Raw genomic sequence first — 22940 nt, 5'->3', positions numbered from 1 at the left:
TCGCCAGCACCAAGAGCCCTGCTGCCGTCCCCGAGAGCCGCCCCGCCGCCATGCTTGCCTTATATCACAGGCTTTGTGTGCTTTCCCAGATGAGGTGCGGACTACATGTCACAGACAGACAATGACGTCCTCTCAAAGTACAGGAAGTTACTGGCTGATGCAACAAATCGATGGCTGTAACAATGTAACCCCAGCCCCAAGCCCCCTACCTGATAAAAAATGGCAATCAGAGAAAATCCAAAAATAAAATGAGAAAAGTCCTATAGTTATACAGGTGACAGTTGGATTTCCAAATTCTTGATACAGAATCTCTTCCCTGGGATTTAGACAAACCTATAATGAACACATACATTTGAATATACTTTCTTCTAAAATAAAACAAAAACCAGTGCCACCTCTGTCAAGAGGTCATGTGTGGTACTGCAGCTCAGAATAGCTCATAATTTGTGACGAGCGGACGTGCTCGGAGACATGTCGTCCAAGCATGCTCGGGCGTTATCCGAGCATCTGGCCGTTCTCATATGTTCGCGTCCCTGCGGCTGCATGATTTCCGGCTGTTAGACAGCCTGAACACGATTGCGTAACAAATAGACAATCCCCGTGTGTTACAGCTGTCTAACAGCCGGAAATCATGCAGCCGCAGGGACTCGAACATAATATACGAGCACGTTCGCTTATCACTACTCAGAATCCTTCTACTTCCATGAGACTGAATTGAAATTATAGACTGGCTATGGGAAGATGTCTATTATTTAAAACAAAAAAAAAAAACAGCATTTTGTTTTTTTTAAGGGAACCTGTCAGCTGATAGCTGCCCAATCTGTGCTGATATGCACACGTAGGGAGAGACCTGTCAATCCAGGGCAGAGGGTGGGGAGAAGCCGCCAAGGACACGCTGGTACGACTACACTATACGACTATATAACTGGGTCTTTCTCTGAAACACCGCAGTGTTTGAGAGTCCAACATACCCGGCTGCGATCATCTCGTGGATTGGGCCGTATGTATCAGATGTCAGGTTCCCCTTCATCCTGAAAAACCCTTTTAGAGAGCTGTTATTTCCTAGTGGTTATGACCGGAGGACGGCCATGAGTTTCACATCGTGCGCGGCTCTCAGGACGGATCTCTATGCCGCGCTCACCCTCGTACTGTTATGGATAGCTTCATTCCTCTTTCTAAAATAAAACATATATTTAAACTTTTCAACTAAAACTAGTGATGGAGACCCGTCTGCTCCTTCTAGGTAAAACATCTTGCGCTATCCAGGAAATAACACAACTGGAGCATCTTTCCTTAGTAGTCATTGTTGGGCCGCATCAGTCATCTCCTCCGGAAACGTATGAAGAAATTACTATTCTCAATGAGGGGTTATCCTACTCAATGGCCGGATTTACACATCAGGGTTTTGCACACCGGCCATGAGTTTCGTGCCTCCCGACAGCCTCATAGGCATGTATAAGGGTGTATCAGTACCTGCAGCACTGTCTGTACTTGGACTGAAAGACAAAGATGTGTGAATCCGGCCTGACAAAGTCCGCACTAATCGTACAGTGTAAGGGCAGGTGCAGATAACCGCCTTCTCTCCAGCCGAGAAAACCAGTCCGATTTCTAATCAGACTCCGATCAGAGAAGGACCTGATTTTCTCCTGGAGAAGTGGAGAGTAAAAATAAGAAAGAAAAGTTTCTCCATCTTCTCCATTATGTTAGCCCATGAAAATCAGATCGCCGTCAGATATCATCCAAGTGCAGTCCGATTTTCTTCATAGATGTGAATGGGCGAGTGCCATTTGATTCTCGGAGACAAATTGGTGTTGCCGCGATTTCTTGGTCCGAGGGGAAAAAAATTGTACATGTACACGGCCCCATAGAAAACATACGTACGAGTGCCATCTGTCAAGAACATGGAAATCACTCATCCTATTAAAACAGTCGTGTGTTAAAACAGAGTGTATAAAAAAAACAAAAAACACTCCACTGACAAGGGGGAATGGCAGCACCTAGTTGGGAATTGATTTATACATTTCCAGGAGGGTTCACAGATGAACAGCACCATGTAAAATTCTAGGAAAGATGCTTCAGAATTGTTATTTTGTGGAAAATACAAGCATTTATTAAAATAGTCATGTCAGAAGATGAGAGAGCGCTCTGCATCCTGAAGGCACATGAGCTCACATCTATTACTGCCGTGGTCCGATCTCCTTTCTGTCTGATGTGGAGAAACATTAACAGTAGCGATGAGCGAACGTGCAGGGATAAGGTGTTATTAGAGAAAGCTCGGGGGCTAACCGGGTGTCTTTGGCGTGCTCGAAAAACATGGTCGAGTCTGCATAGCTGCATGTCTCAGGCTGTTCACACACATGCAGGGATTGCCTAACAAACAGGAAATCTCTGCATGTGTACTGTAGCTGTCGAACAGCCGGGGGACTCGACCATATTTTCCGAGCATGCGGAAGTCACTCGGTTAGCCCCCGATAATGATCGGATAACACCTTATCACTAATTACACACTCGCTCATCACTAATCAACAGAACATACAATTGTATAACAAAACCCCCCACAGTGTATAGAGATTGCAGCGGAGAAGACCACGTCCTTCCTGCTTGTTCTTCAATAGTTGCCTCACCTACAGACAGCAGAGACTCGAGCAGTGTTCACCTGCGGGCTGCCACTTACCGCCATCATAAACGCATAGACAGCTGGCTCGCCCGATATCACGGCGGACACCACTGTGTGTAGGTGAAATGTACAAAGTCAGGCGCAGACAAATATGAAAACGTCATGGATCTGTTACAGATAGACTCCGGTAGCAGCGAATAAAATAACAAACCAGTGTTAAAAACCCAACAGGAGCGGCATCTGCTACATCTCCAGCTGGAAGGATTCATCCTCCGACCCATTCACAGAATGACTCTCCACCAGGGACGTTGTCTGCAAGTCTCATCAGTGCGCCATTGGCGAAGAACGTGGCAGACGGGCGCGTCATGGACTTAATAGAAATGCTTCCGGCTTCTCTCCTGCCACTTGTTGTACACAATGAGCAGAATGACGCCAGCGAAGACCAGACCGATCAGCGTGAAGAACACGATGAGGAAGACTGCAAAGCCGCTCATGGACTCATCTGGGTCATCCACTGGAAGAGCAACCAGAGGAAGTTTAGATCATGGCATATACATGTTAGACAGGAGAGGACGTGGTACCTGGCGACCCACCTCCAGGCAGCTTCATGTTGTCTACACTCGGGATGAAGACCTCCTTGTCCATCTTCTCCTCTGCAGGGGTGCGCTCCACGCTGATCTGGTACACTTTCAGAGAGATGATGTCGTGGTTGTCTGAACAGAAGACAGGACAATATCTGTATGAGGCACGGGGCGGTCCACCTATCTCATACCCCAGACTGATCTCACTGTTTAAAGGGAACCGGTCATGTGCAAAAGAGTTAAATCACCTGGAGATATAGGGTTAAAAAGATGAAAATGAGGCCTGGCTGCCTTAGGTTACGTTGCCAAGAGGAGTTTTTGGCACAGGATATTTTCAGTGTCTTTCAAAGTGGACGGGATTTATAGCGATCTCCTGCCAACTTTGCCATCTTCTTGTTGCGCAGCCGACATCCGCAACATGTCAATTCCTCTTGAGCTAAATATATGTTTTATTTGCAGATTTTCCCCATAGGCTTGAATGAAATGAAGAAAATATGCAATTAAAAAATGCATGTAATCCACACAGGACTGAAAGTTTTATCACAGTCGAATACTATGAAGTTTCAAGAACAAAGCAGCTTTATGTAAAAAATGACATCTCAAAAATAGACAAAAATACGTTATAAAAACGCATGAAAAATAAAATAGTAGCCCAATTTACATACGGTAAAAGGTGCAGAAACTCTAAAACATCAAATACTCATGGTGGGAAGCCTTACTGAAAGCCCAGCGACCGGGAGGAAATAACCTCGCTATTAGTAATGGGGCATGCATGAAATAGCTGCCATCACTGTGATTGACGGGCCGCATCGCAGCGTGTATGTGCAGAGCGAGCTGTCAATCAAAGTGCTCGGGGCCAATACAGCCGCCGCTCAAAATCTAGTGAGTGGTGACTGCAGCCGCTCCGTGCGCGCCCCAATTACTGAAAGCTCTTAGGAGCATAGAAGCTAGTGAAAATGTCGCTACCGGGACAAAATTAAGGCAACCAGGCACAAATTAACCCTATAACTGCAGTTAAATAGCGTTTTGTTTTATTGTTTTGCACAGGATAGGTTCCCTTTAAGCCTGAAATCCCATAACTCACATAAAAAGGGATCGTTAACTTAGAAAACACATTTTCATATCTCCTATTAGGGAGGCAGTAGTTGGGTTCAGGATCCTCATCTCTTGGCCAGAAAATAGAGCCATTACAGAGAGTATCTCGTACTGGAGGACCCGTCCAGTCCTCCATTACGCACACAATCCAGAGATGTGAATGCACGCTCTGTAATGCTTACCTTCTCCTGTGGTGGCGCTGTAGGCAAATTAAACACTTTCTGCCATGTTTCCCTACAGACTAAAGGAGATCCCAGCAGGAGAACTCTTTGTGATCAGATTGTTGTCAAGGCCTTTCTAACAAGTAGGCATGGACCAAAGAGGAGAAACCCTTTTACCCCTTCCTGTCGTAGGAAGGGTTCAGTGTGAATAATAAAACTCCACACCTGCCGCTAACACCAGAGACCAGAGCTGGCGCCACTTGCTGCTGTCTGACAGTGGCATTTAAATGGCTGCAACTGGCCTGCGTGCCCATCTTCTTCACACAAGGAGATTTCAGTTGGCTGATCACCATAGCAGCCAGATGAAGGACCCTATCACCGCCATCTTTTTATTCCCATGAAGCTCAGTCTGTGGCTGGGCTTCATAATAGATTATTATATTTGCTACATATTTAAAAGGGTTGTTCGGTCTTAGGGTATGTGCACACATTGCGGATTCTCTGCGGATCCGCAGCGTTTTTTGCAGTGCAGAAACGCTGCAGATCCGCAATTGATTTACAGTACAATGTAAATCACTGAGAAAAAAAAAAATGCTGTGCACACGTTGCGGAAAATCCGCTGCGGTTTAAAAGAAGTAGCAATGTCACTTCTTTTTTGTGAATCTGCAGCGTTTTTGTACCCATTCCATTATAGAAAACCGCAGGGGTAAAAAACGCAGCAAATCCGCAAGAAAACCGCAGCAAAAATGCACAAAAAAAATCGCTGCGGAACCGCACAAAAAAAACACAGGTGCGTTTTCTGCCAGGAGAGGCAGAATCCGCACCAGAAATTCCTAAGCCTAATCCACAACGTGTGCACATAGCCTTAGAGTGACTGCAGACTATGTGACTACTGATTTATAAAATCCTCTTTTCTCGCTCTGCGCCCTGTGAGGATTCTCCGGTGCTGGCGCCTTGTGCACTGGGTCCATAACCACAAGTATGTGATTTGCATACATGCGGTCACATGCCGACTAGATGTGCGTGGCTCCGCTCAATGCAAGTTTATTGAGTGATGTCGGATACAGTCTAGTAGGAATGTTGCCGGAAGTATTCAAATCGCATGCTTGTGGTGACATGACCGTCCAGAGCGCAGTGCGAGCAATGAGGATTAAGGAATCTGTAGTCACAGAGTGACTGCAGACTGGTAGCCTAAGGCTCTTCCTAACATGGCAAAAAATTGAATATAATACATTAAAAAATGTCATATATACACCAACATTACAAAAAAAATCTACTGGTCATGCAAAACACAAGCCCTCACTCCTTGCACTTCTCTATTAAAGTAAAAAATAATAAAGATACAGGTCTGAATTTTCCTTTAAACGCCAAAATAGGAAAAAAAACAAAAAAAAAAAACACAACATACAAATTCAGTATTGCCATAATTGAAATGACCTGGAGAACCATAGTGGCAGGTCATTTTTACAGCACAAAGGCGGCCATAAATACAAAAAACAATGGTGACATTGCATACTTTTTTTTTTTTTTTTTCACTATTTCACTGCAATTCAAATTTAGCCCCATTTTTCTGTAAATTATATAAAAATAAAGCTGAAGGGTGTCAATTAAAACTACAAGTTAATATTGCCTCACATATTCTAGCTACAAAAGTAGTGATTACAAGATATTGGAAATCCTGCTAACAAAGAGATAATACAATCAATAAATAAAACTTTGTGCTTTTGAAAAAATGATAGCACACAAAAATAATAAGTTACACGTTTTCAATGTTGATTGGGATAGTTGGTTAAATCATCCAGAAAATATTGTTCTAATTTAATAGTAGTCATTAATGATTGTAATCTGGTGAATACAGCCCTGTATGTTATGTTATGTTGTATTTTATTTTCTGTAGGTTTAATCCCTATGTAGACTTCAATGTTTGTCAGTCTAAAGTATTGTATACACTGTTTGTTGTTATTTTAAAAAAAAAATAAAAAAAGATATTGTTAACAAAAACACAGGTTAAAAGAAAAAAACCAAAAAACGTTATGGCTCTTGGAAGAAGGAGAAACGAAAACAAAAAAAGAGGCAAACACAAAAATTGGCAGCAGCAAGAATGGATTTCATCTTACCTGTAAGATCTCCCGTAGCTGCTGAAGCCCCAAAGTAATATCCCCGGGGCAAACGTACGCCGGGAACATCGAGGCAATCCCTCCATTCCTGCTTCCCATCAATGTCAATCATGATCTGTCCGTGATATAGAGGACGAAGAGAGGACAAGTGAGTGGCAAAAGATGAATGTTCGATAAATCACTTCATACATAGTTCTCAATCTGCGTATGTGCCGACCGCTGTGTGCAGGTGTCCATACAAGAGAATAAAAAATACATTCTTACCGTGAGCCTGCGCTTTACATAGCGTATGACCAGGAAAGTGTCATGGTTCAGATTCCTAACCATCGCTGTGCATCCCCCGAGCTCTGTAGGACGACCGTCCCGGGTGTGATCGTAGGTCAGGGATCCATTGCTCACCATTGCCGACACATAGGGAAATATGCGCTGGTAAAAGAGAGGAAGACAAAAGGAGGATGAGATTTATACATTCCCTTATCATACTTTCCATATTAGATAAATCATCTGACAGTCATAATTAACAAATACCGACAACACTCATTACATTATATACAGAGGAGACGACTAATACTGACCGCACTCATCTATAATATATCGGTAGGAGCATCACTCTGTCCGAACCCTTTATAGACTGTGCAAGCGTGATGCACCTGCGCAATCGGGACTCCACAGACAGAGTGACGCAGCCGGGGACCCGGCACAACAACTTACTTATCCTCCCCCCAATATACCGGCCATGGGGGCTCCGTGCTCTGCAGCTCAGGTCAGGGTACATGTAGATCCCAGCGGAGCTCCAGGACCTTTGATGATGTCACCACCATGTGACCAGGGACGCGTGTGGGCGGAGTCAGCTCTCTGCTGTGCTGGCTGCAGGGGTGCTGTATCCAATATGTACAGCCGCACTCAGGCAGCACAGCCGCACTCAGGCAGCACAGCCGCACTCAGGCAGCACAGCCGCACTCAGGCAGCACAGCCGCACTCAGGCAGCACAGCCGCACTCAGGCAGCACAGCCGCACTCAGGCAGCACAGCCGCACTCAGGCAGCACAGCCGCACTCAGGCAGCACAGCCGCACTCAGGCAGCACAGCCGCACTCAGGCAGCACAGCCGCACTCAGGCAGCACAGCCGCACTCAGGCAGCACAGCCGCACTCAGGCAGCACAGCCGCACTCAGGCAGCACAGCCGCACTCAGGCAGCACAGCCGCACTCAGGCAGCACAGCCGCACTCAGGCAGCACAGCCGCACTCAGGCAGCACAGCCGCACTCAGGCAGCACAGCCGCACTCAGCGCAGGATGGGAGCACTACATGACAGGATGAGGGCAAAGGAAGAGAGTAGCACATGACAAGATGGAGGCGCACAAAACAGGATGAGGGCACAGGATGGGGGCTGCACATGACAGGAAGCGGGCGCATGATGGGAGCAGCACATACCAGGATGGAGACCATATACCAACATAAATGTTCGCCACCCGGGCGTAGAACGGGTTCAATAGCTAGTTACTGTTATATACAGAGGAGACGACTAATACTGACCGCACTCATTAGCCTTAACATGCACAGTAATCCCTGTAGAGGTGGGCGGGCAGGGTCGTTCTATACACCTCTAGTAGCGGTTTTAGGGATTTGTGGGAGACAGTGGGGAATAATCCAACATGGTTTATTTTTCTCCCTGCTTGTGAGCGTTCTACACATGACCTACAATTTTTTCATCCTTCTTGTAAACTGTCTGGTTCTTCAGTTGTACGTTATTTTCCAGTAACGCGGGAGAACATATGGTTTGCTCAGTGCTGTAAGCTATGGCTGATGAGCACTTCACAATGTGTTTAGTTTAGGAGGCCGAGCTCATCTTAGCAAACAACTCAAGGAGCTGCCTACATCCAATAAAGACTGGAGACTAATCCGTGCAGAAGACAAACAGAAGGAAATGACTGTATAAGACGGATTATTGTCTGCAGGTCTCATTCACCAACACTACGCATAATATATTTATACACACATACATACATACATACATACAAATTGCTATGCAAAAGCTTTAGGCAGGTGTGGATGTGAAAAAATGCTGCTGAATAAGGATGTTTTAGAAAACGAAATTGTTGATATTTTTATCAATTAACCCCTTAGTGACAGAGCCAATTTGGTACTTAATGACCGAGCCAATTTTTACAATTCTGACCACTGTCACTTTAAGAGGTTATAACTCTGGAACGCTTTATCGGATCCCGCTGATTCTGAGATTGTTTTTTCGTGACATGTTGTACTTCAAGTTAGTGGTAACATTTCTTCGATATTACTTGCAATTATTTATGAAAAAAATGGAAATATGGCGAAAATTTTTAAAATTTTGCAATTTTCAAACTTTGTATTTTTATGCCCTTAAATCAGAGAGATATGTCACAAAAAATAGTTAATAAATAACATTTCTCACATGTCTACTTTACATCAGCACAATTTTGGAAACAATTTTTTTTTTTTGTTAGGGAGTTATAAGGGTTAAAAGTTGACCAGCAATTTCTCATTTTTACAACACCATGTTTTTTTTTAGGGACCACATCACCTTTGAAGTGATTTTGAGGGGTCTATATGATAGAAAATAACCAAGTGTGACACCATTCTAAAAACTGCACCCCTCAAGCTGCTCAAAACCACATTCAAGAAGTTTATTAACCCTTTACGTACTTCACAGGAACTAAAACAATGTGGAAGAAAAAAATGAACATTTAACTTTTTTTTGCAAACATTTTACTTCAGAACCATTTTTTTTAATTTTCACAAGTGTAAAAACAGAAATTTAACCACAAATTTTGTTGTGCAATTTTTCCTGAGTACGCCGATACCCCATATGTGGAGGTAAACCACTGTTTGGGCACACCGCAGAGCTTGGAAGTGAAGGAGCACCGTTTGACTGTTTCAATGCAGAATTGGCTGGAATTGAGATCGGACGCCATGTCGCGTTTGGAGAGCCCCTAATGTGCCTAAACAGTGGAAACCCCCCACAAGTGACACCATTTTGGAAACTAGACCCCCCAAGGAACTTATCTAGATGTGTGGTGAGCACTTTGAACCCCCAAGTGCTTCACAGAAGTTTATAACGTAGAGCCGTGAAAATAAAAAAAAATCGCATTTTTTCTACAAAAATGATCTTTTTGCCTCCAAATTTTTATTTTACCAAGGGTAACAAGAGAAATTGGACCCCAGAAGCTGTTGTACAATTTGTCTTGAGTACGCCGACACCCCATATGTGGGGGTAAACCACTGTTTGGGCGCATGGCTGAGCTCGGAAGCAAAGGAGCGCCATTTGACTTTTCAATGCAAAATTGACTGGAATTGAGATCGGACGCCATGTCGCGTTTGGAGAGCCCCTGATGTGCCTAAACAGCAGAAACCCCCCAAAAGTGACCCCATTTTGGAAACTAGACCCCCCATGGAACTTATCTAGATGTGTAGTGAGAACTTTGAATGCCCAAGTGCATCACAGAAGTTTATAATGCAGAGTCGTGAAAATAAAAAATATATATTTTTTAACAATAAAGATTTTTTAGCCCCCAAGTTTTTATTTTCACAAGGGTAACAAGAGAAATTGGACCCCAAAAGTTGTTGTCCAATTTGTCCTGAGTATGCTGGTACCCCATATGTGGGGGTAAACCACTGTTTGGGCGCACGGCAGAGCTCGGAAGGGAAGGAGCGCCATTTTGCAATGCAGACTTTGATAGAATTGTCTGCGGGCGTTATGTTGCGTTTGCAGACCCCTAATGTACCTAAACAGTAGAAACCCCCACAAGTGACCAAATTTTGGAAACTAGACCCCCTAAGGAACTTATCTAGATATGTGGTGAGAACTTTGAAAGCTCAAGTGCTTCACAGAAATTTATAATGCAGAGTCGTGAAAATAAAAAATATATATTTTTTAACAATAAAGATTTTTTAGCCCCCAAGTTTTTATTTTCACAAGGGTAACAAGAGAAATTGGACCCCAAAAGTTGTTGTCCAATTTGTCCTGAGTATGCTGGTACCCCATATGTGGGGGTAAACCACTGTTTGGGCGCACGGCAGAGCTCGGAAGGGAAGGAGCGCCATTTTGCAATGCAGACTTTGATAGAATTGTCTGCGGGCGTTATGTTGCGTTTGCAGACCCCTAATGTACCTAAACAGTAGAAACCCCCACAAGTGACCAAATTTTGGAAACTAGACCCCCTAAGGAACTTATCTAGATATGTGGTGAGAACTTTGAAAGCTCAAGTGCTTCACAGAAATTTATAATGCAGAGTAGTGAAAATAAAAAAAAATATTTTTTTCCAACAAAAAAGATTTTTAGCCCCCAAGTTTTTATTTTCACAAGGGTAACAGGAGAAATTGGACCCCAAAAGTTGTTGTCCAATTTATCCCGAGTACGCTGATGCCCCATATGTGGGGGTAAACCACTGTTTGAGCGCACGGCAGAGCTCAGAAGGGAGGGAGTACCATTTGACTTTTTTAGCGCAAAATTGGCTGTCGTGTTTGGAGACCCCCTGATGTACCTAAACAGTGGAAACCCCCCAATTCTAACTCCAACCCTAACCCCAACACAGCCCTAACCCTAATCTCAACCCGATCCATAATCCTAATCACAACCCTAACGATAATCACAACCCTAACCCCAAAACAGCCCTAATCTCAACCCTAACCATAACCCTAATCAAAACCCTAAATCCAACACACCCCTAACCCTAATCCCAACCCTAACCCTAATCCCAACCCTAATCCCAAACGTAACACTAATCCCAACCCTAATCCAAACCCTAATCCCAACTCTAACCCTAACTTTAGCCCCAACCCTAACTTTAGCCCCAACCCTAACCATAACTTTAGCCCCCGTCGTCACAAAAAAAGTTCAATGTAACCTTTTTTTTGTACGTCGCGTCCGCCATTTCCGCGGATGCGTGGCCGTAACTCTGCCCCCTCCTCCCCAGGACATAGACTGGGCAGCGGATGCGTTGAAAAACTGCATCCGCTGCCCACGTTGTGCACAATTTTCACAACGTGCGTCGGTACATCGGGCCGACACATTGCGACCGCCCCGTACCGACGCAAGTGTGAAAGAAGCCTTAGGCTACTTTCAGACATAGCGCATTTTTGAGCGCTATTTTGCGGGCGCTTTTCAAAAATGCGCAATGTCATTTTCGTCTGCCGGCAAAGTGAATGAGAAATTCACTTTGCCGTTCAGACACACCGCAAAAAAACGCGGCGCTTTTGTCTGCAAACACGCCGGCGTAAAAAGAATTGACATGTCAATTCTTTACGCAGCGGCGTGTCTGCGTATCCCCCTAGGGCCCCATATTACCTTCCACACACAGCGCCTTTGTCCTGGGTGTCGGCGTCTTTGTACGGAGGGGTTGACACCCAGGACCGGACGTGACGTCGGACAGGAAGAGGGAAGCCCCCGCCCCCCAGTGAAGCAGCATGGAGTCCTTCTGTGTGTGTGTGTGTGTGTGTGTGTGTGTGTGTGTGTGTGCGTGTCCCCATGCGACGTTAGTGCCACCATTGTGCTAAGTCGCCGTATGGGACTACTACTCCCATCCGGTATTAGGATGGGAGAGTTGTCCCTGTGTCCGGCGACTTAGCACAATTGTAAAGTTACACAAAACACCTACACACAATACACATACATGACACACAGTACATATAACACAGAGTATATACTCACCAACAGCACACTTGTAGGCGAAGCCCTCGATCCTCCAGGAAAAAATCCAAAAATAATAAACCAAATTCATACTCCCTGTCCGCAGAATCCATAAAACGAGTGTCCCACGCCGATCGGCTGCTCTCCGGCGATACACTGCCAGGAGCGAAGCTCCTAGCAGTGTATCGCGTACTGTTCCGGAGTTCAATGACTCCGGCGTCTCGGTTAACAGCAGTACAGCTGCGTTGAACTTTCCCACGCAGCACTGCCGTTAAGCGAGAGTGCCGGGGTCAATGACCGCCGGTAAACTCGCTCGCGCATGCGCAGTGACACACCGACAGGAACTATGGCTCCTGTCAGTGTGTTGCTGCAGCCGTGGAGAGCAGACATATCTCTGGATGTGTCTGTTCTCCATGGAAAATCTTGATACGTGGCACTTAAATATGTGGCAATTAAATACGTGACACGTGGCACTTATACGTGATACGTGTCACTTAAATACGTGGCACTGAAATACGTGATACGTGGCACTTTGATACGTGGCACGTGTCACTTAAATACGTGGCACGTGGCACTGAAATATGTGGCACGTGGCACTTTGATACGTGGCACGTGTCTCTTAAATACGTGGCACGTGGCACTGAAAGATGTGGCACGTGGCACTTTGATACGTGGCACGTGGCACTTTGATACGTGGCACGTGGCACTGAAATATGTGGCACGTGGCACTTTGATACGTGGCACGTGGCACTTTGATACGTGGCACGTGGCACTTTGATACGTGGCACTGAAATATGTGGCACGTGGCACTTTGATACGTGGCACGTGTCACTTAAATACGTGGCACGTGGCACGTGGCACTGAAATATGTGGGACACGTCGCACAAAAAAGTTACATGTAGTTTTTTTTGTGTCGACGGTCCGCCGAAGCACGACGCATCCGTCGCACGACGGATGCGACATGTGGCAATCCGTCGCAATGCGTCGCTAATGCAAGCCAATGGAGAAAAAACGCATCCTGCAAGCACTTTTGCAGGATGCGTTTTTTCTCCAACGACGCATTGCGACGGAAGCCAAAAAACGCTAGTGTGAAAGTAGCCTAACCCTAACCCTAGCCCTAACCCTAACCCTAAATTTAGCCCCAACCCTAACCCTAACTCTAACCCTAACCCTAACCCTAATTTTAGCCCCAACTTGTCTTCTCCTGCCGGCCGGCAGATGGCAGCAGATGGCGGGCGCACTGCGCATGCGCCCGCCATGATGAAAAAGCCGGCTGGCAGGAGAAGACAGAAGAGGACCCAGGGACCCCGGGTGAGTATGATAGGGTCCCCGAATCCCCCTATTTCTCTGTCCTCTGATGTGCGATCACATCAGAGGACAGAGAAATAACTGATCGCTTTTTTTTTTTTTTTTTTTTGCGGTCGCCGGTAAACTGTTAATTACCGGCGATCGCAAAGCAGGGGTCGGTGCAAATCGACCCCGATCATGTTCTTTGGGGTCTCGGCTACCCCCGGCAGCCGAGACCCCAAAGAACATCCGGGTGCCGGGCGCACTGCGCGTGCGCCCGCCATTTTTTCCCGGAAAAAAGATGGCGGCGCCCATGGGGAGACACGAGGAGCACCGGGGGAGGTAGGTAAGTATTGGGGGGCTATTGGGGGCCATCGGGGACCACATTTCTCTGTCCTCCGATGTGCGATCACATCGGAGGACAGAGAAATTAAACGGCAAATCGCGTTTTTTTTTTTTTTGTTGCGACCGCCGGTAAACGGTTAATTACCGGCGATCGCAACTCGGGGGTCGGTAAAAACCCCCCGAATCATGTTCTCTGGGGTCTCGGCTACCCTCGGCAACCGAGACCCCAGAGAAAATCCGACTCTGGGGGGCGCTATTCACTTTTTCCACAGCGCCGTTAATTAACGGCGCTGTGGTTTAAGTACCCTTAGCGGCCGCCGTTAAAAGGCGTATCGGCGGTCGTTAAGGGGTTAACATAATGCCAAGTGAATGAGCAAAAAGAGATGTCTTAAACAAAATCAATATCCGGTGTGACCGCCCCTTACCTTTATCAGTTCCCCCGAAATGCCGCGATAGAACGCTGACAGACCCTCTGCCTTTGGATCGGAGATCGTTGCCATGTTGACCCGATGTCGTCATGACTACATCCGGGTCACCAGAGCTAGGAAACATGCTGATAATGTGCAGTGCATGATCAGTAAGTTTCTTTGTCAGTACAGAGCTGATAGTTTCTACAGCATGGGGATGCTGCTACATCCCCATGCTGCAGAAGCAATCATCCTGTGAAAAATGATAATCCACTGGTGTGATGTTCCCTTGTGAAGGCCTCTCCATGGCGTTGGTCACGTGGTCTCCAGAGAAATCTACAGCTATTGTTGCATCCAAGACTCAAGTGGGATTCATCGGTGATGAGGACAGACCTCCATTGCTCCATTCCAGTCGCCTGTCTCCAGCTGAAGACCACAGGGGCAGCTCTATGAAGGGTCTTCACAAAGGAATCTCACTTCAGTTCTACTCTCAGTATTATGGTGTGGGGACCCCTTTAGTCTTCATTCCAGGTACACAAACAGCTCGGCGTTACGTTTATTCAGTAGTGCAACCAGTTGTACAGCTATTTCACAAATTGTCACCAGGTCACATGTTTTTCAGGCTACTGTGAGCAGCTTGTGTGGCCTAAACGTGCTACCATGGCCTGCAGTGTCTCCCATCAAGCACATTTGGGACATCATTAATTGGTAACTGCAAAGGCAGCTGCCAGCAGAGGAGATTGATGATTTGCCCAAGTGCATTCAGTGCAGCAAAACCTTCCTCAGACAACCATTAATAACCTCACTGATAGCAGCCAAGGATGTGTAAGTGCGCGGATTTCTGCGATGTGCAGAAAACGTGAAGGTGTGCAGATATCACAGGGGATACATACAGATGACTAATAAATCATTATTATACCAAACATTGCATGCATTAAGACAAAGAAAGGCAAGTGTATTAATAGAGGAGCTTAATATACCTGATTCCCTGCGGAGTACCTTTTCTTCTGAGATGGCAGTCCAGAAGCAGAGGAGAAAGCAAAGGCAACAACACACAAACATTGCAACTAGTAACATCCAGGGAAGAGCAGAGACAGTACAGAATATCCGCTAAACATGCCAGGAAGCCGTTATAGTTCTCAGTTATCAGCCAGACTGTGGGTGCAGAACAGGACATGCTCTGCTCTGACTTTGGTGGGCCTGTTCACATCTGGAGGTCTCGTCTACCATAACTTAAGATAACCATCGATTTCAAATGTTCCTGCACGTCAGAAACAGCCATTACACAGCACACAGCAGGGGCACATTTATAAGATTATCTCAGCACAGGAACATTTTAAACACATCCAATTGTGGAAATTATTATTATTCCAAGATCTATTGATTAAAATTATCATTGATTGTCAGCTTCTTCCCTCTTCAGGAGCACTGTGTACCGCTCCTCTGCCTGCCGGCTAACTGCTGGTCGGGGAAGGAGCCACTGGCCCAAATAGAGTGCGCAGGGGGACTGAAGCCATTCGGATCCAGTGATCCACTCAGCTTCAGTGGGACGTTTGCAAACTGTATAGCAGAGAGCTTGTAAGTACTGCGTTCCTTGCATAGGAAACCACACACCTCAGATAGACCGCAGTGTTGGACAATACTAGGCAGTAAAATCCCTCCATTCTTGAGAACGGACAAGATTTTTAATAAGAGCTAAATTGCAAAGTTACCTGTTTTTAAAAGAACTTTGCAATTTTACTAATTTAAGATGAGACAACCCCAATGAAGAAGTTTCACAGTCTACAAAAATTATCCCCTCTATTTGATTGGTGATAACTGTTAGATTGATGAAGATCCCACTGCGGAGACCCCCAACTAGGACTCACATCCCTCATTTTTCTCTGTTTGTAAGGTGGCGGCCTGGAGGCGTTAAAGGGAACCTGTCACCCCGAAAATCGGGGGTGAGGTAAGCCCACCAGCATCAGGGGCTTATCTACAGTATTCTGGAATGCTGTAGATAAGCCCCCGATGTATCCTGAAAGATGAGAAAAAGAGGTTATATTATACTCACCCAGGGGCGGTCCCGGTCCGGTCCGATGGGTGTCGCGTTCCGGCGCCTCCCATCTTCATCAGATGACGTCCTCTTCTGGTCTTCACGCTGCGGCTCTGGCGCAGGCGTACTTTGTCTGCCCTGTTGAGGACAGAGCAAAGTACTTTAGTGCGCAGGCGCCGGGCCTCTCTCACCTTTCCCGGTGCCTGCGCACTGCAGTACTTTGCTCTGTCCTCAACAGGGCAGACAAAGTACGCCTGCGCCAGAGCCGAAGCGTGAAGACCAGAAGTGGACGTCATCGTAAGAAGATGGGAGGTCCCGGACCGGACCGCGACGCCCACCGGATCGGACCGCCCGAGTGAGTATAATCTAACCTCTTTTTCTCATTTTTTTGGATACATCGGGGGCTTATCTACAGCATTACAGAATGCTGCAGATAAGCCCGTGATGCCGGTGGGCTTAGCTCACCCTTGATTTTGGGGGTGACAGGTTCCCTTTAAATAAAGTGGATGGTTCACATACGCCCATCTGTTCCAAAGACTAATGGGAGTCACTACGATAGTTAAAAAGGACATTTCACCAATGTTTTCATGTTAAACTGAACAGATGATGTAATATCGGCTGCAGAGCGGAATAAACTGTCTTTTTATTATTATTTCACCTTTTCGTTGCTAAGATATTAGCATTGAAATATTTGGCACCTAATGATTTAACTGTATTAAAGTAAAAGTAGCTGTGTAGTATCACAAAGTTTTCACTGGGGGTGTGCACTTCGTCTCCCTGTATAAGGCTGACCAATCATAAGCAGGCAGCAACATAGAAGTGCAGAAGCACCTGTGATGGTATGATCACGTGACCACAGGTCCTGCCAGGCGGAGTGTGCAGCCTAAATAAGCACTGAAGATACATTCCCACAGCACAGAAGTGTGGATCTATTAATGAGTTAATATTTCCATGCTTCTTTAAATGCTGCACTCTGCTGTCGTTATCATTGCCTTTCAATGGAGTAGAGGGAGCTTAAACGGCCATCTTCTCCATTCAACACATTCTGGCCTTGTTCTAGTGGAAAAAAGGCATCGGGCGATTCAACATGTCCGATCCTTCTTCCTGCTTATACACATGAGAAAGTCCCAGTGAAATCGGAAGCTTTGGCGATGAATCCGTTACTAATAATACAGTAACTTCTAAAGCAAATGGCAATGAATTCAAGATAAAAACCAGAAATGAGACCCGCCAGTAAAGTAATGGCACACTTACCTCATGCTGCTTCTCCTCATTCGGATACGTGTCCACAAACACTCCCAGACCTACAAACTTATCTTTACTTCCGAACACAGAACCTGAAACATCAGATCGGTTAAAAAAAAAAAAAAAACATTATCACATCAAGACATGAATCCGCGCAGCCTAGAAAGCAGAGGAACAACTTCTCACCTTCTTGCATTCGATCCTTGGTGAACCAGAGGGCAAAGCCATCACCGTTTAGGTTTTTCTTGCCCTGTCCGTGGACTTTGAAATAAACTTGTAGCTCCCAATCCCGTAGGTAGCAGGGCTGGAAAAACGAATGTATAGTCTGTCATTTATGGAGGGACTGCGATCTGACAAGAGTAAGCACATTGAGCTTAGAATGGCCGTTGACTGTCATTTATGGAGTCGGACTTACAACCTTCTATCCGGCATATACACATAATGAACACATTCCCATCGTCACATACGAATACTAAATACACTGTGGTACTTATCGTCTACTGATCAGGAGCCCATATTACAGAGTATATACTAAGAATAACAACCTCCTAAAAAGTAGAACCAAGATGGTGATGATTGGCCATTCAGCAGGCTTCCAGCTAGCTGCCATGATAACCCATCGGCACACTGTGAATGTGTTGCCCGAGGGGCCAGAGATGTGTGCCAAGATGTAAGGCTGCGCCATTTCAAACCACAGACATCTATGTGGTTAAACAAAACCCAAGACAGAAACAAAATTAACATATACCCTGGTGTAAGTAAAAAGCACTTAGCAAACAAAAAAGCATAAAGCCCATCCCACCAGCGACAAGGTGTACCACAATCGGGATGGCCCTGACCTCTAGTATTAAAACCTTACCATAAGTAAAAGTGACATCAACGCTGGTGCGATGGCTTTTACGCTTTTTTTTAATCAATACCTCACATTATTTATACATACTATTCCTGTTACTTATTTACTTATAGCAAGGTATATGTCATTTTCTTTCGGTCTTGGGTTTAGTCTGTGTAATGGCCAGTGTGAACATGCTCCTATTTTGAATACCAACTTATACCCCAGTTCACTTTTTTTTTGGTTAAGTATGTGGTTTAACAGCAGCGATCAGAGTTGGCTCCTGTCTCTGCTGTTAGAAGAAGGTGCTGCCTGTACAACACAACCACATCCTACCCTGGGTGGGTCATGCTCAGTTCCTGATCCTGCACCCAAACTGTGACCAATAAATATATCACAGGTCATTAATAGATAGCAAAACAGAAACAATGGGGCAAATACTGCATCATGCCTTACCATACGATTCCACACAGCTCCTTGCTTGCTCTGTGAATCTGGAGTGAGGCGGACATATTGAGGAGTAACCAGCACACTGCCCATTAAGTCCCATAGGGATGAAGAAGAAGAGCCCACACCTGAAAGACAAGAAATCATCATCTGTAAAGAGGCTCCGGGGATAAAAGTTTCTTAGTTAATTTCCTCCAATTTCCTTCCACATGTCCAAAATTTGCCCCCTGGGTTCAGTCACTGCAGGCCTATAGATACGTTGATGGGTTGTCTAGAACAGGTTTCCGGCCTGGTTTTATAAAATTAATTAAACACAGCTTAACTATTCAAAAACAAAGCCACTCTTGCCCATGTTCTGCTCTCTTGGGTGGGCAGAGAACTAAAGGGTTTTCCACTAACTTTACATTGATGACATATCCAGATCAGAGAGGGTCCAAAGCTCCCAAGATCAGGGAGGGTCCAAAGCTCCCAAGATCAGGGAGGGTCCAAAGCTCCCAAGATCAGGGAGGGTCCAAAGCTCCCAAGATCAGGGAGGGTCCAAAGCTCCCAAGATCAGGGAGGGTCCAAAGCTCCCAAGATCAGGGAGGGTCCAAAGCTCCCAAGATCAGGGAGGGTCCAAAGCTCCCAAGATCAGGGAGGGTCCAAACCTCCCAAGATCAGGGAGGGTCCAACACCCCCAAGATCAGGGAGGGTCCAACACCCGAGGTCAGCGAGAGTCCAACACCCAAGATCAGCAAGAGTCCAACACCCAAGACCAGCGAGAGTCCAACACACAAGATTAGCGAGAGTCCAACACCCCCACAAAAGTGTACGGAGCAGAATTACACATTTACATGAGGCCGCCTCTGGAGCTAATCACAGCTTCTTAGTGATGGTGGGGGCCACCACTAATGTCACTTTGATGACCTATCCTGAGGGTGCTCGTTCACATTAAACAGCTAGCTCTCCCGGACCCCCAATACATCATAACCTTTGGCCTAATTTTCACGTGTCTTCAAAGGGAAGAGTTGAGAAAGCCTCTGCCAGATGCCTGAGATATTGGCTTATCGTCTGCATAACAAAAGAGTCAGATGTTCAAATTCAACATGCCCGACCCTCATCTCTACCGACGTTATCAGGCAGGAGACCCCATACACAGCAGACTGGCAGAAGATACCATCAGGTTCAGCAGACGTTACTCTTCTATGTATGGGGCCCTGAATGATGGGTACAAGTCCTGGAAACCTCTAATGTCTGTTCTGCAGATGCGCTGGTCGCCAACTGTTGTACGACACCCCGCACCAGCGGCCATCCGTTGTACGACGCCCTGCACCAGCGGCCATCTGTTCTACGACACACCGCACCAGCGGCCATCCGTTGTACGACGCCCGGCACCAGCAGCCATCAGTTGTATGACACCCCCAGCAGCGATTTGATGCTAACACGGCACGGAGCAAGCTTCATAGACTGTGCACTGACCATTCTCGGGGACTGCAGCTCAGCTCTTCTTCACTTTAACACAAGCTGATCTGCAGTACCAGAGAATGGCCACTACACAGCGGAGGGAGCTGTGGTGTTCTGTCTCTGAAAACATCCAGCTTCCCGTCACTGCAGCTAACAGCTGATCGCTGGAGCTGTCAAGACACCCACTCATCTGACCTGTCCTAAGGACAAAGTAGGGAAGAACACCTTAAAGCGAATTTCTCATGAAAGAAATATTTCAGTTACTTAAACATCTGATAGAAGATATCTGATCTGTGGGGCTCGCATTGATCACAAGATTGAGGGTCCTGATCCTCCTTCCTCCTCCCTTCAGTACACAGACTGGAAAGTATGGTCACAGAGGATGGTCGCCACAAGTGTCTACTGGACTGAGCGAGGAAGGCAAGTACCCTACATGTGGTAATATAGCGCGGCAGCAATCATCCTGTCCAGGACCTCCAATCTTGTGATTAGTGGGGACGCACTTCAAAATGGTTGACACAACGAAAAAGAACAGTTAGTAAATAACACGACTTAACATTATGGGTGGAAATACTGACATCATCGGTGTCACAAAATCTATCATACTGTATGCACTAATAAAGCCGATGTGTATACGGCGCCCCCCAGCGGTGGTCTCCGGCTCTGACCACCCCTGGTGTATACGGCGCCCCCCAGCGGTGGTCTCTGGCTCTGACCACCCCTGGTGTATCTGGCGCCCCCCAGCGGTGGTCTCTGGCTCTGACCACCCCCGGTGTATACGGCGCCCCCCAGCGGTGGTCTCCGGCTCTGACCACCTCCGGTGTAAACAGCGCCCCCCCCAGCGGTGGTCTCTGGCTCGGACCACCCCTGGTGTATACGGCGCCCCCCAGCAGTGGTCTCCGGCTCTGCTCATCTCCCCCATTACAGGAGGATCCCTATGAGTCCCACTGCACTCTGTATAACTTCTAGTCACCTGCTTTCTCCCTCCTCGCCCACACCGCTGCCCTGTGATCTCTCGGGTGTATCGTTCCCTCTGCCCCAGTGCTCCACCTGATAACTCACCCTGGTACGGCTTGCTCAGCGAGTGTTCCCTCTTCAGATACTCCTCCGTCTGATCGGCAGCCACAGCACACAGCCATGCCGCCAGCAGCAGCAGCGGAATTATCCAAGTCCACAGCCGCTCCGACCGGCCCCTGACTGGGACACACCGTCTAACCGCCGCCGCCATCTTGCTACTCTTCTCTCTGTCACTTGCGCCAGCCAATCAGAAAACAGAGAGAAGGAACGACGAGCGGACGCGTCCAGAACAGTAACGTTACCATTGGACGTCCGATGGCCAATAGGAAGGCGCGTTGTAAATGCTGCACTTTGATTGGTTAGCTGGCTGTGCGCCTGGTTACCTGGGTTACGAGCAGTAGTAATGTTTACAGTCCCCCTGGGCTGGCGGAGAGTGTGGAGCTCCTGTGTAGCTGCCGGTAATGAGCCATTATCCCACAGACAGGCTGACTGCAGGCTCCGCCAGCACTGGGGCCCCTGAGGACCAGGACACTTCTGGCTACAAGGACAGCAGCGCTCTTCAGCACGAGGCTGAAGTTGGTTTCTAATTCGTCAGTTTCTTATTCGGCAATTTTTTCTTTTCTGTTTTTTATAGGTTTAACAACAAAAAAATAATCATCACAATAATAACATACAATACAGTGAGGAGCCCTGATGTGAATACACTGAAAAACAGCTACAAAAACAATAAAACTGGCACAAAAATGGGCACCAAAGAGTGTTGAAGAAAGGGTTAAATGCCTTTGGGCCACTGATCTCACACTGCAGACATATAGAACAGGGAGCCCCACATCCAACCATGTCTCTTCAGCCTGGCCCAAATGGGTTCTGGGCATCAGAACTGGCATCAAAGTGGGCAAACAGACATTTTTTACAGATTTGAATAAGTGATGTTTTTAAGGGGTTAAATGACTTTGGGCCACTGATCTCACACAAACAATACACAGGTAATTCTATACGGCACCAGTCAAATTATATTGTAAACCCATGTAGGTATAATAACTCATCAATAAATTACTTTTCAGGAGAAAATTGAGTCAAAAGAATTTACCAACAACATATAATTGAATCAAACAAATATTTTTATTTAGTAACAAAGAACATAACCATTTTTAAGTTACACGGGTCTCAAGCAGTATTTTGTGAATCACACCAAAAGTGTTTAAACATGACCCAGAAAGGAACGTGCGGGACTGAAACAATGAACACATTTACTCTATTTTGCAAAGTATACCAGGTGATATCTCCGCTCTAAATTACTATGTAATGGGCTGCAAATGCAGTTCATCTTACTCGCACAACTGCGACACCTATATATTATGTGCTCATAGTTCCTACATATATACAATCGGACAGCGGCAATAATTACCCATGATTTGGTCCCAGTCACGTTCCGTCCTGCGTCAAATTATACCCCAACGCGCGTTTCGCGTACTCGTAGTGTCGCTTCCTCAGGGGGCGTGGCTAAAGTGATGTATCAGTCCAGTATAAATAGTGAGCCGTTCCGGTCACCTGACCGCACGGCTGCCTATCAGTGCCAAGCTAAAGTGCGCATGCGCACCGCGTCCCGTCGTCATACCGACCAAGTCCATGAAAAAACCCTCCCCCGT

The 22940-nt window shown here is 46.4% G+C and overlaps 1 protein-coding gene across 4 annotated transcripts; it reads right to left on the bottom strand.

The window, feature by feature from the left end:
• Positions 1-1823: 1823 nt before the first annotated feature.
• On the bottom strand, positions 1824-21806 carry LMAN2L (lectin, mannose binding 2 like). 4 transcript variants are annotated; one of them, XM_077262888.1, is made up of 9 exons: positions 21337-21594; positions 18841-18959; positions 17739-17856; positions 17562-17644; positions 15253-15279; positions 6835-6996; positions 6571-6685; positions 3211-3330; positions 1824-3131 (listed from the first exon to the last, which is right to left on the bottom strand). In XM_077262888.1, exons 1-9 carry the CDS (start codon positions 21500-21502, stop codon positions 2989-2991), a joined length of 1053 nt encoding a protein of 350 aa, XP_077119003.1. In that variant the 5' UTR covers positions 21503-21594; the 3' UTR covers positions 1824-2988. The 4 variants fall into 4 exon arrangements, with proteins under 4 accessions (XP_077119003.1, XP_077119005.1, XP_077119006.1 ...); XM_077262891.1 differs by lacking the exon at positions 21337-21594 and adding an exon at positions 21675-21806 and having other exon boundaries at positions 2839-3131; XM_077262889.1 differs by having other exon boundaries at positions 2839-3131; positions 15253-15276.
• Between the last annotated feature and the right edge of the window lie 1134 nt (positions 21807-22940).

The sequence above is a fragment of the Ranitomeya variabilis genome, chromosome 5 (assembly GCF_051348905.1).
Source record: "Ranitomeya variabilis isolate aRanVar5 chromosome 5, aRanVar5.hap1, whole genome shotgun sequence".
NCBI lineage: Eukaryota > Metazoa > Chordata > Amphibia > Anura > Dendrobatidae > Ranitomeya > Ranitomeya variabilis.
The sequence above is the reverse complement of the archived record's forward strand: the minus strand, read 5'-3'. Positions and strand labels throughout refer to the sequence as shown.

Bases quoted from the DNA above. Each gene is read 5' to 3' on its own strand.
- LMAN2L (XM_077262888.1), bottom strand. From the start codon at position 21,502: ATGGCGGCGGCGGTTAGACGGTGTGTCCCAGTCAGGGGCCGGTCGGAG. The intron at 18,960-21,336 runs GTGAGTTATCAG...CTTGTCTTTCAG, and splicing joins GCTGAGCAAGCCGTACCAGG to GTGTGGGCTCTTCTTCTTCA. The intron at 6,686-6,834 runs GTAAGAATGTAT...TATCACGGACAG, and splicing joins ATGTAAAGCGCAGGCTCACG to ATCATGATTGACATTGATGG.